The sequence below is a fragment of the Oryzias latipes genome, chromosome 4 (genome assembly GCF_053564925.1).
Source record: "Oryzias latipes strain Hd-rR chromosome 4, Olatipes_Hd-rR_3.1".
NCBI lineage: Eukaryota > Metazoa > Chordata > Actinopteri > Beloniformes > Adrianichthyidae > Oryzias > Oryzias latipes.
Genome location: NC_136240.1, coordinates 12,994 through 26,224, shown reverse-complemented (window position 1 = coordinate 26,224; position 13,231 = coordinate 12,994). Strand labels below are relative to the sequence as shown.

The 13,231-nt window shown below is 45.7% G+C and overlaps 1 protein-coding gene across 1 annotated transcript; it reads right to left on the bottom strand.

The window, feature by feature from the left end:
• Positions 1-9,903: 9,903 nt before the first annotated feature.
• Positions 9,904-12,695, bottom strand: LOC144991994 (uncharacterized). Its single transcript, XM_078946463.1, has 2 exons — positions 11,382-12,695; positions 9,904-11,135 (listed from the first exon to the last, which is right to left on the bottom strand). The coding sequence occupies exons 1-2, from the start codon at positions 11,772-11,774 to the stop codon at positions 10,002-10,004; spliced, it is 1,527 nt and encodes a 508-aa protein (XP_078802589.1). The 5' UTR covers positions 11,775-12,695; the 3' UTR covers positions 9,904-10,001.
• Between the last annotated feature and the right edge of the window lie 536 nt (positions 12,696-13,231).

The following is a 13,231-nucleotide window of genomic DNA, read 5'->3' as shown; positions in this document are numbered from 1 at the left end:
TGCCCTGCAGGTAAGTTTTTTGTTTTTTATTAATAAATTTCTTTTTCAATAAATTATTAATAATTGTATCTACTAGGGGGATTGTATCTAAATAAATGGGTTTATTGAGTTTATGATAATAGGTTACATCATTTAACTGTCTGTAACCTTCATATAAATAATCTTTTTTATCCATAATTACTGTTAGACTGCCCTTATCAGCTGGTTTAATAACTATATCATTATTTTGGGCTAATTCTTTTAGAGCTTTGGTTTCCTCACCACTCAAATTTGGAGTGTTATGAATGATTTTAAAATCATTCTCAAAGTATGAAATATCCTGGTCTATTAAATGGTTAATTTGTGGTGGGAGAGTAGCAGATGGGGGTGTCCAGTCAGATTTCAGTGTAAATGGCTGAGGTTGGATGCTGCTTTTGTCCTTATAGTGAACAGTTAACTTAATTCTGCGATGGTACTCCTGTAAGTCATGTCTGGATTGAAAGGTCAAATTCTTACTGTTACATTTGGATGGGATGAAAGTAAGACCTCTGCTCAGTAGGGAAAGCTGTGTAAGAGAAAGAACAAAGTTATTACATAGATTCATAACTCCATCTTTCCCCTCCCTCTGTGAGAGGCTTAAGGGGAGCTTCAGTTTAACCAGGAAGACCAATGTTCGAGCATCCTCTTCGCGGTAGCTGCCGTCCAGTGGATGCTGTCAGTTTGGGTCTCAAAGAAGCCACTGAGTGGGGGGATGTAGTCTGTCAGTTCTTGGATGTGTTGATTTAAATGGATAAGGACGACTTTTTCATCTGGTGAAAGGTGAGGTGAAAAACTGACGTGAGGGACGAGGATCGTGGCGTCTGGGAATCTCTGTCCTGCTACAGTCAGGGCTTTGATCATCTCTTTCACTGGAGCTTTTTTATCCCTCTGGGATCTGTTGTTGAGCCCGAAGGATAGCAGGAGAACCTCTGGTTTCGTCTGGAAGGTGGCCGTCTTCAGGAGAAATTCTGCATGATGCCATCTGGCGCCAGGAAAACTGTCCAACTGTACATTTCCACCTTTGAAAGGTGGAAGGCGGCTGATGTTTGAGTCTCCTATGATGACCTTCTTATGTTGTATGTGCAGGTGCCACTCTGTAAACTTGCGGGGTGTGTTGTCGTGTCGTGTTGGAGCACACACCTGCATTTCTGCTGCAGAAGTTGTCGTCTGCTCTGCTGGCTCGATGGCTAGGCGAGATTGCACGCTGGATCTCAGCTTGGAGAGAGTGGCAGGGGTGAGTGTGTGGTACCCTCTGCTCTCCATGGTGCTGGTTTGGACAGGAGGAGGAGGACTCCCTTCTCTGTGGGAGGAGCGTTGGCTTACTCTTCTCTGGCTCAGCGCTGTGATCTGCTCATCTGCTGGTTCTGGCTCCAGAGTGATTTCCTCTTCGGCTTCAGGGTCAGCCTTCTGCATGTCGAGAACTCGTACGACACTTTCTGCCGTAGAGCTTATTTGAGAGCGATTTATGCGTGCTGGAAGAGGTATTACAGGAGAAAGGCGAGACGGAGATGTGGGAGGAGAAAGTTCTGTTTCACTTGCCTCCTCCAGGTCAAACAGAGGTGACCAGTCCTCCTGCTGGGGTTCAGTCATAGTCTCCACTGAAACCCGGGAGATTGGCGCAGGTGGAGGCGCTGCGTGGATTTGGGCGATCGTGGTGATCTGATGACTGCTGTTTTGTGGTGAAGGGGGTGGCCGTGCTGCAGCTGGGCTCTGTGGTCTCGTGGAGGGAGGCTGGTTCACTGGGGGTGATGATGGAGCCAGCTCAATCACAACATGTGGGTCCTCTTCTGCTGTCTGGTCAGCTGTCTGCGTTGGGAGAGAAGAAACGGCAGCAGCAGCAGGAAGAGGAACAGGAGGTGCTGTTTCTGTCGTCCTGGCAATGATGACCGCCTGGGCACGGTCTATTGTATCCTGTCTCAGGCGTCTGCCTAAATTACGTTTCGCCCACGTTGTGGCTATTTCAAAGGGGCCTCTCCAGTCTGGTGAAGGAAACTGGGTGAGCTTTTGCATTTCAGAGTCAATGTTCTTTTGATAATGCTCTCTGAGGATGAGCACGGTCGTGAAGGCCCAATTTCTAGCATTGCCGTCAATCAAAGTCTGTGTTTGTAGATTTGGGGATGCTGGTTTGATAATTGTAGCTAGATTGTTTGTTATTTTGTCCAGGGAGGGAGGATGAGCCTCTCTGGACACATTGGTGAGGTGGTGTACAGCTTTAATCAGTCTGTTCATTACACGCACCTTCTCTGTGAAATCAGGGTCATTAGACTGTACCCTGTGGGGGGGGGCTTCATTCCGAGCACCTGCTGGTACAAAGACGTAGCGGCCATTTTGGTTGGAGGGACCGCGTGGTCTAGGTCTCGGCGCACGCCGAGCGCCATCTTGAAATGGGTAGCGCGGCCCGCTATAGAACGGCTGCGGTGCAGGGCGATGTCTCACCTGCTGTCTGCCGTAAAAGGTCGGCTCCAGAAAATGGGCTCCCTCTCTGGTGACGTCCGCATAGGATCGGCGTCCGTCTCGGCGTGGGTAGCTGGAAAAATCCGCAGCTGCACGTCTGTTCTGTGGCCTGTCGCGTTCATAGGCCCGTTCCCTCCGTCTGCCTCCTCTGGACTGCACCAGTATCCATCCGTCGTCGTGTGGGCGCGGTGGCATGGCTTACTGTGGTCCTTGTGTAATTCGGCCCGTTGCAGAAGGTACCTCCGTCACACGTGGCTAACAAGCTATGCTAATACTGGGAGGCTATGCTAATAATAAACTAGGAAACGTGATTTACCGATCAACTTCGGTTTAATAAAAAAATAATACAAGCCAAGGTTGCAACGTTTCGAACAAACTTAGTCTTCTTCAGGCTGGCTTGCAAACAATCAATATAAATGTCTCTTCATACGAACGGGAGTCTGCTCCAAGCGAGTCTTCGTGAGGTAATGAGCTGTAACCCATCATGCACCTGGGCTGCCCATCCAATCCGCAGGTGTTGTCGGGCAGGCTGTCGCCTTCAGGGGTCGCTGGGACTCAGATGCTCGGAGCGTTGCATTCAAGTGCATTCGTACATTTGCGTTTTAATATAAAAATAAATACTTTTTATAAAAATTAAATCTAAACATCTTAAAATGTATTGTAAACAAATAAAGTATATGTTAAACATTGTATTTTCCAGAACTAAATACAAGAAGCATACTGTAAATGAAACAAATAAATTATAATGCTATATATATTATAATGCTATATGCTATATAGCGATTCTGCACAGGACAATCCATTTCTGCAAAAGAGCACCATCCAAACATGCATTTGTTATATAAAAAATATTTTTCGTTTAATATCTATAGTCAAAAATTTGAACTAGATTCTCTATTGTTTTTTAAAAAAAATATAATTAAGGCTCCAGTGGCAGAGGTGAGAACATCCCTTTAAAAGAAAGAATTGTGATAGATGTTAGTGTTTAAATTCCAGTCATGAATACACAAAACATGGCAATATTCATCTTTTTTAGAAAAAAGAGAACCAAAAAAAATGTTTTTTAATTTGAGGGGATAGAGAGAAGAGAGGCAGAGACCCTGCAGGGAATCAGAAGGTTCAGGCTAGTTAGGTGTTGGGGTTAGGGTTCCAAGCTGTACGCCTGGAGCCCTCATGCACGGACCATTTCTGTCCCCACTCAGATCTCGCTCTCCTGCAGGAAATATAGGATCAATAATTTTGTTTTTTCAATATCTAATTAGGTTTAGGGCTCATGGTGAATTTGGTTAGGGTTAGAGTTAGAACCTTTGGGGCAGGGCCATATGGAAACAGATTCTGGGGATTCATAAACTCCCTCTGCTGGAAAAAGAATTTACAGGGGGGTTAGAAAATCTGGTCATGCAGAGGGACTGTTTAGCAACTCCCTCTGCTGGACAAAAAGGGGGAAAAAAAGTGGTTAAGTGTCTCCAATTAGAATAATGGTGTTTTTTTCTCATTTAGGCCTCTAGGATGAAGGGTGTCTAATTTAGAAATCCAAATTCTTTCATTTTTTCTTCTCTCAGGGGCTGACCATCTGGGATTCATCTGAACGATCGTTGCTCTAACTGAATCCCATCCGTGAAGCATAAAGTGTTGTACCAGGTAAGTGTCTGTGTTTTTTTGTTTTGTGATGTTGTGTCTGTGTTGGGTGAATCTAACTAAGAGAGTGTTTCCAGTCTCCCCAACGTACTGTATCCCACAGGTGGAGCAGGAGATAATATAAATGCAGTTTTGAGAGTGGGGGCTCCCCCTGCATAGAGACGGAAACACATTTTTGTTGTGGTGGCTGCAAATCCAATCCAAATGTTTGAAAAAAGAGGTGAGTGCTCTGGATTTTGGTTGTGTAGGGGGAGGAAGTTTGGCTCTAATTAAAATGTCCTTAAGATTCTTGTTTCTCCTGTAGGCTGGCAGAAATCTGTGCTCCTCGAGCAGCCCCTGGCTCTGAACAAGATCCCGGAAGTTCCTCCTGAGGACTCTCACCATCCTGCACGTGGCTGCCGAATGTGTTGTGACAATGGGTAAAAGGGGGGCTGTATCAATAGGTTTAATTTCTTGAAATGACTTAAAACACTTTCTTAAAAAGGAGCGGGAATAACCCCTTGTGTATAATGCCGAAAAAAGAATTTTGGTGGCCTTTTTAAAGTCTGCCTGTTGGGTGCAGATTCTGTGGAAGCGGAGCAGCTGGGATTTAACCAGACCTGCAAATGTGTGTTTGGGATGAAAACTGGTTTTATGTAACAGTGCATGTGTGTCTGTGGGTTTAAAATAAACTTTAATGTCCAATTTGTGTGTGGTGTGAAAGTCACTTCCCTTAAATGTGGTTGTGTCTAGAAAGTCGACTGAAGAGGCGTGGCATGTTGATTTGAGTTTGATGGAAGGGTTGTGGCTGTTGAGAGTCCCCAGGAAGGTCCCAAACTCCTGCTCAGAGTGCGTCCACACGCCCCAGATGTCGTCGAGGTACCTGTAATAACAGAGCGGCTTTAAAGCACATTTCTGTAGTGCAGAGGATTCCCATTCTGCCATGAATATGTTGGCATAAGCCGGTGCAAATTTTTTGCCCATAGCTGTGCCCTTAATTTGAACAAAAAATTCCCCATTAAATTCAAAATCATTTCTGTTTAAATTAATCTCTAATAATTGGAGAAGTTCTTTATCTGGTCGTTTTTTGTCTGGGTATTTTTGAAAAATTCTTTTAATACTGTCAATGCCCTCTTTGTGGTCAATATTGGTATATAAGCTATCAATATCCATAGTGAAAAGAAAAGAGTCTGCTGGGATTACTAGCTGTTTAATTTTTTCAATAAAATGATATGTATCTTTAAGGTAACTGTCATGTTTATTAGATAAGGGATTCAGAAAAAAGTCCAAATATTCTGCTGTATAATAGGTTTCACTCTCACAGTCTGAAACAATGGGTCTGCCAGGAGGAATTTTAGATGGAACGGTCCATTTTTGGGGATCTTTATGGATTTTGGGTAACATATAAAAACGTCTGGGCCTCGGTTGCGAGTTGCCCTGCAGGTAAGTTTTTTGTTTTTTATTAATAAATTTCTTTTTCAATAAATTATTAATAATTGTATCTACTAGGGGGATTGTATCTAAATAAATGGGTTTATTGAGTTTATGATAATAGGTTACATCATTTAACTGTCTGTAACCTTCATATAAATAATCTTTTTTATCCATAATTACTGTTAGACTGCCCTTATCAGCTGGTTTAATAACTATATCATTATTTTGGGCTAATTCTTTTAGAGCTTTGGTTTCCTCACCACTCAAATTTGGAGTGTTATGAATGATTTTAAAATCATTCTCAAAGTATGAAATATCCTGGTCTATTAAATGGTTAATTTGTGGTGGGAGAGTAGCAGATGGGGGTGTCCAGTCAGATTTCAGTGTAAATGGCTGAGGTTGGATGCTGCTTTTGTCCTTATAGTGAACAGTTAACTTAATTCTGCGATGGTACTCCTGTAAGTCATGTCTGGATTGAAAGGTCAAATTCTTACTGTTACATTTGGATGGGATGAAAGTAAGACCTCTGCTCAGTAGGGAAAGCTGTGTAAGAGAAAGAACAAAGTTATTACATAGATTCATAACTCCATCTTTCCCCTCCCTCTGTGAGAGGCTTAAGGGGAGCTTCAGTTTAACCAGGAAGACCAATGTTCGAGCATCCTCTTCGCGGTAGCTGCCGTCCAGTGGATGCTGTCAGTTTGGGTCTCAAAGAAGCCACTGAGTGGGGGGATGTAGTCTGTCAGTTCTTGGATGTGTTGATTTAAATGGATAAGGACGACTTTTTCATCTGGTGAAAGGTGAGGTGAAAAACTGACGTGAGGGACGAGGATCGTGGCGTCTGGGAATCTCTGTCCTGCTACAGTCAGGGCTTTGATCATCTCTTTCACTGGAGCTTTTTTATCCCTCTGGGATCTGTTGTTGAGCCCGAAGGATAGCAGGAGAACCTCTGGTTTCGTCTGGAAGGTGGCCGTCTTCAGGAGAAATTCTGCATGATGCCATCTGGCGCCAGGAAAACTGTCCAACTGTACATTTCCACCTTTGAAAGGTGGAAGGCGGCTGATGTTTGAGTCTCCTATGATGACCTTCTTATGTTGTATGTGCAGGTGCCACTCTGTAAACTTGCGGGGTGTGTTGTCGTGTCGTGTTGGAGCACACACCTGCATTTCTGCTGCAGAAGTTGTCGTCTGCTCTGCTGGCTCGATGGCTAGGCGAGATTGCACGCTGGATCTCAGCTTGGAGAGAGTGGCAGGGGTGAGTGTGTGGTACCCTCTGCTCTCCATGGTGCTGGTTTGGACAGGAGGAGGAGGACTCCCTTCTCTGTGGGAGGAGCGTTGGCTTACTCTTCTCTGGCTCAGCGCTGTGATCTGCTCATCTGCTGGTTCTGGCTCCAGAGTGATTTCCTCTTCGGCTTCAGGGTCAGCCTTCTGCATGTCGAGAACTCGTACGACACTTTCTGCCGTAGAGCTTATTTGAGAGCGATTTATGCGTGCTGGAAGAGGTATTACAGGAGAAAGGCGAGACGGAGATGTGGGAGGAGAAAGTTCTGTTTCACTTGCCTCCTCCAGGTCAAACAGAGGTGACCAGTCCTCCTGCTGGGGTTCAGTCATAGTCTCCACTGAAACCCGGGAGATTGGCGCAGGTGGAGGCGCTGCGTGGATTTGGGCGATCGTGGTGATCTGATGACTGCTGTTTTGTGGTGAAGGGGGTGGCCGTGCTGCAGCTGGGCTCTGTGGTCTCGTGGAGGGAGGCTGGTTCACTGGGGGTGATGATGGAGCCAGCTCAATCACAACATGTGGGTCCTCTTCTGCTGTCTGGTCAGCTGTCTGCGTTGGGAGAGAAGAAACGGCAGCAGCAGCAGGAAGAGGAACAGGAGGTGCTGTTTCTGTCGTCCTGGCAATGATGACCGCCTGGGCACGGTCTATTGTATCCTGTCTCAGGCGTCTGCCTAAATTACGTTTCGCCCACGTTGTGGCTATTTCAAAGGGGCCTCTCCAGTCTGGTGAAGGAAACTGGGTGAGCTTTTGCATTTCAGAGTCAATGTTCTTTTGATAATGCTCTCTGAGGATGAGCACGGTCGTGAAGGCCCAATTTCTAGCATTGCCGTCAATCAAAGTCTGTGTTTGTAGATTTGGGGATGCTGGTTTGATAATTGTAGCTAGATTGTTTGTTATTTTGTCCAGGGAGGGAGGATGAGCCTCTCTGGACACATTGGTGAGGTGGTGTACAGCTTTAATCAGTCTGTTCATTACACGCACCTTCTCTGTGAAATCAGGGTCATTAGACTGTACCCTGTGGGGGGGGGCTTCATTCCGAGCACCTGCTGGTACAAAGACGTAGCGGCCATTTTGGTTGGAGGGACCGCGTGGTCTAGGTCTCGGCGCACGCCGAGCGCCATCTTGAAATGGGTAGCGCGGCCCGCTATAGAACGGCTGCGGTGCAGGGCGATGTCTCACCTGCTGTCTGCCGTAAAAGGTCGGCTCCAGAAAATGGGCTCCCTCTCTGGTGACGTCCGCATAGGATCGGCGTCCGTCTCGGCGTGGGTAGCTGGAAAAATCCGCAGCTGCACGTCTGTTCTGTGGCCTGTCGCGTTCATAGGCCCGTTCCCTCCGTCTGCCTCCTCTGGACTGCACCAGTATCCATCCGTCGTCGTGTGGGCGCGGTGGCATGGCTTACTGTGGTCCTTGTGTAATTCGGCCCGTTGCAGAAGGTACCTCCGTCACACGTGGCTAACAAGCTATGCTAATACTGGGAGGCTATGCTAATAATAAACTAGGAAACGTGATTTACCGATCAACTTCGGTTTAATAAAAAAATAATACAAGCCAAGGTTGCAACGTTTCGAACAAACTTAGTCTTCTTCAGGCTGGCTTGCAAACAATCAATATAAATGTCTCTTCATACGAACGGGAGTCTGCTCCAAGCGAGTCTTCGTGAGGTAATGAGCTGTAACCCATCATGCACCTGGGCTGCCCATCCAATCCGCAGGTGTTGTCGGGCAGGCTGTCGCCTTCAGGGGTCGCTGGGACTCAGATGCTCGGAGCGTTGCATTCAAGTGCATTCGTACATTTGCGTTTTAATATAAAAATAAATACTTTTTATAAAAATTAAATCTAAACATCTTAAAATGTATTGTAAACAAATAAAGTATATGTTAAACATTGTATTTTCCAGAACTAAATACAAGAAGCATACTGTAAATGAAACAAATAAATTATAATGCTATATATATTATAATGCTATATGCTATATAGCGATTCTGCACAGGACAATCCATTTCTGCAAAAGAGCACCATCCAAACATGCATTTGTTATATAAAAAATATTTTTCGTTTAATATCTATAGTCAAAAATTTGAACTAGATTCTCTATTGTTTTTTAAAAAAAATATAATTAAGGCTCCAGTGGCAGAGGTGAGAACATCCCTTTAAAAGAAAGAATTGTGATAGATGTTAGTGTTTAAATTCCAGTCATGAATACACAAAACATGGCAATATTCATCTTTTTTAGAAAAAAGAGAACCAAAAAAAATGTTTTTTAATTTGAGGGGATAGAGAGAAGAGAGGCAGAGACCCTGCAGGGAATCAGAAGGTTCAGGCTAGTTAGGTGTTGGGGTTAGGGTTCCAAGCTGTACGCCTGGAGCCCTCATGCACGGACCATTTCTGTCCCCACTCAGATCTCGCTCTCCTGCAGGAAATATAGGATCAATAATTTTGTTTTTTCAATATCTAATTAGGTTTAGGGCTCATGGTGAATTTGGTTAGGGTTAGAGTTAGAACCTTTGGGGCAGGGCCATATGGAAACAGATTCTGGGGATTCATAAACTCCCTCTGCTGGAAAAAGAATTTACAGGGGGGTTAGAGGGTTAGGGTTAGGGTTAGGGTTAGGGTTAGGGTTAGGGTTAGGGTTAGGGTTAGGGTTAGGGTTAGGGGTTAGGGTTAGGGTTAGGGTTAGGGTTAGGGTTAGGGTTAGGGTTAGGGTTAGGAATATGAAAAATAAGAACCCCGCGCTGTAAGCACGGGGCCCTGAGGCACTGGCCATTTCTGTCCCCACCATGGTTCCACCCTCATCCCCTTTGAATAAAATGTTTTCCTTGTGTTTCAGGATCATCCCGCTCATGAAAAGATCGGTCTGGTGGCCGCTGCAGGTAAATAGATTACACACGGTTAGGGTTAGAGCAATTAAGTCACTTGGTTGGGGGTCATAAGTCACAAATTAGGGTTGGGGGGGGCAAAAATTACACACGGTTAGGGTTAGAGCAATTAATTCACCTGGCTGGGGATCAGAAATCACAAATTAGGGTTAGAAAATATACTCCATGGTTGGGATTAGAGCTACCTGAATGGGGATGATTGAAATGAAAGTCAGAAAACCATAATAAAACCCAAAAGAAATGACATTTTAAATCAAACCTTAAGACTAGGTTGCTCTTTACCACCCTCTGTTGGATGAAGACAGGGGGGGCGAGGGACCTGATTGAATTACTCATTCACTCCCTCTGTCGGACCAAGAGGGAGAAACCTAGGACTCCAATATTTCAGCATCCTCATGGCCGTATCTGCTGTCCAGTTCACATTGTCCTGGTCTGTCTCCACTGGATCATCTGAAAGGCAAATGTGGTTACACAGCTCCCCGATGTGTTCATTCAGATGATCCAGGACCGCTTTTTCTTGTGGTGGCAGGCGATGTGAATAACCAATCATGGGAATAACAATATTGGCTTCTGGGAATAATTGTTCTGCCACTTCAAATGTATGAAACATCTCAATTACTGGGATGTCCTTGTCCTTATGTGTCCTCTGATGGATGCCAAAGGACAAAAGGATGGTCTTTGGCTGAGTATGGCAGGTGGCGTTCTTTAACAGGAACTCAGCATCCTGCCATGTCGCTTGAGGAAAGCTGTCCACTTGAATGTGGTCAGCTTTGAAGGATGGGAGTCTGCCAACATTCGAATCTCCCACAATGACCGTCTCCTGATGTATGTGGAGATGCCAGTCTCTGAATTTGCGTGGAGTGATGAGATGTTGTGTTGGAGTGCATACCTGCACAGCTGCTGCAGAGAATGCTGCAGGTCCAGCTGGGGTGGGGTGAGGAGCTTCTGTGCTCTGCTCCTGCGATGCACGCTGAGCATCTACTGGCTGCAGCTCTGGGATGAGAAATGATTTTGCTGCAGGGATGATCTTTCTTCGTGTTGGTGGAGGAGTCATCGGAGAATGATGATGAGGAGGAGGAGGAGGAGATGCTGCAGGGGATGAACACTCTGTGTCTCCCATCTCTGTGAGTTCAAGCAGGGGTGACCAGTCCCGTTCTGTGCTTTTCCTCTTGGTCTTTTTGGGGGCACGTTTACGTGCTCCTGCTGGGCTCTGTGGCCTTGGGGTTTGGGGCTGGACTGCTGGTGAAGGTGATGGAGTCAGCTCCAAGCTTAAATCCTCCTCTAGTTCTTCTATGTGCTCTGAAACAGAGGGAGGAGGAGAGGGGGGGACCGGTTCTCTTAACCTGGTGTTCAGCATTCTGTGGCAGCGGTCCAGGGTTTCCTGTTTCAGACGCGTGCCCAGGTGTCTTCTGGCCCAGCAGGTGGCGATCTCAAAAGGTCCTCTCCAACCTCCTGTGGAAAGCTGAGAGAGTCTGTTCAGCTCCTCGTTGATATTGTTCTGATAATGTTCCCTCAAAATCAGGATGGTAGTAAAAGCCCAGTTTTCAGCATTCCCCTGTATTAGAGTCTGTGTCTGTGAGCTGGGGGAAGCAGGTTTGATGATTGTTGCCAAATATCGGCTTATTCTGTTTAGGGTTGGAGGGTAACCTTCTTTTGACACATTCATGGAGTGATGCACTGCTTTTATCAGTCTGTTGATGACACGCACCTTCTGAGTGAAATCCGGGTCATCTGACTGCACTCTGTGGGGGGGCGCTCCAGCTGCGTCTCCCCGTGTTGTGATCCAGTGGCTGCCATATTGGTTTGCAGGTGTGGCGTAGCGTTGAGGTCTCTGAGCACGTGGCCTCTCCTCCCCGTCAGGGTAAACGTGCCAGTGATCAGATGCTGGCGGCATGCTGCGGTGTCTTACGTGCTGCGCTCCGAAACAGCTGGGCTCCCTAAGCAGCGGGTCCTCTCTGACGGCCTCAGCATAGGAGCGTCGCGGCCTCCCTTCTGGATGACGTACAAATGTGCTCCTGTCTCGATCAAAAACACGACCTCTTCTGCTGCTTTTCCTGGATTGGACCAGAATCCAGTCGTTTTCATGCGGCCTCGGTGGCATATTTGCACTTTCAGACTTAGCTGGTTATGCTCATGCAAAAACAAAATGGAGGTCGAGTCGTGTTTTCACCGACGAATTTCGGTTTATTTTCAGGAGCGTTCAGGTAAAAAATATATATATGTACAAGCCGAAGTTGCAACGTTTCGAACAATGAAAAGTCTTCATCAGGCAACGGCTTTGAATAAATTGAAAAACAATGACAACCTGCCAATGCAGCTGCGCTCCGAGAAAGGTCCGCTCCGTGTGGAGATCAGAGTCAAAAGACCGTCTGCAGGGCGGATCCACACCCAAAATGCACCTGGGGTCATCAGTGACCAATCAGTCCTTGTCTCCGGGCAGGATGCGCCCTCCACTGGCACGGTGGAGAATAGGAATATGCCAACTCGGAGGGTTGCATTCAATGACACTCGTGATTTTAAAATCTCACATAGAACAATATTTTTTTAGCTTATTTGAACTGTAAAACATGAAACAATATAACAAATGAAGCAAATTATCCTTAAAGCATCTTAATTGAAATATCTTCTATGTACAATATACATTTGTATGCATTTTAGTGACTAATAATCTGGAAAACAGACTTTAACTTATAAAGAATTGCAGTGATTGATGAAGTTCTCCTCAATAAAAGGTTATGCTGACCATCAGACCTTAATAGGAACATAAAACAGTTTACACAATCATTTTTTTCAAAATTTAAGGTGGTTGCGTTTTTACAGCATGTCATCCTGAATGGAGTTGGAAGATCTGAGGAGAAGAGGAAGAACCTAGCGAGGAAGCAGAAGGCTCGGGCTGGTTAGGAATATGAAAAATAAGAACCCCGCGCTGTAAGCACGGGGCCCTGAGGCACTGGCCATTTCTGTCCCCACCATGGTTCCACCCTCATCCCCTTTGAATAAAATGTTTTCCTTGTGTTTCAGGATCATCCCGCTCATGAAAAGATCGGTCTGGTGGCCGCTGCAGGTAAATAGATTACACACGGTTAGGGTTAGAGCAATTAAGTCACTTGGTTGGGGGTCATAAGTCACAAATTAGGGTTGGGGGGGGCAAAAATTACACACGGTTAGGGTTAGAGCAATTAATTCACCTGGCTGGGGATCAGAAATCACAAATTAGGGTTAGAAAATATACTCCATGGTTGGGATTAGAGCTACCTGAATGGGGATGATTGAAATGAAAGTCAGAAAACCATAATAAAACCCAAAAGAAATGACATTTTAAATCAAACCTTAAGACTAGGTTGCTCTTTACCACCCTCTGTTGGATGAAGACAGGGGGGGCGAGGGACCTGATTGAATTACTCATTCACTCCCTCTGTCGGACCAAGAGGGAGAAACCTAGGACTCCAATATTTCAGCATCCTCATGGCCGTATCTGCTGTCCAGTTCACATTGTCCTGGTCTGTCTCCACTGGATCATCTGAAAGGCAAATGTGGTTACACAGCTCCCCGATGTGT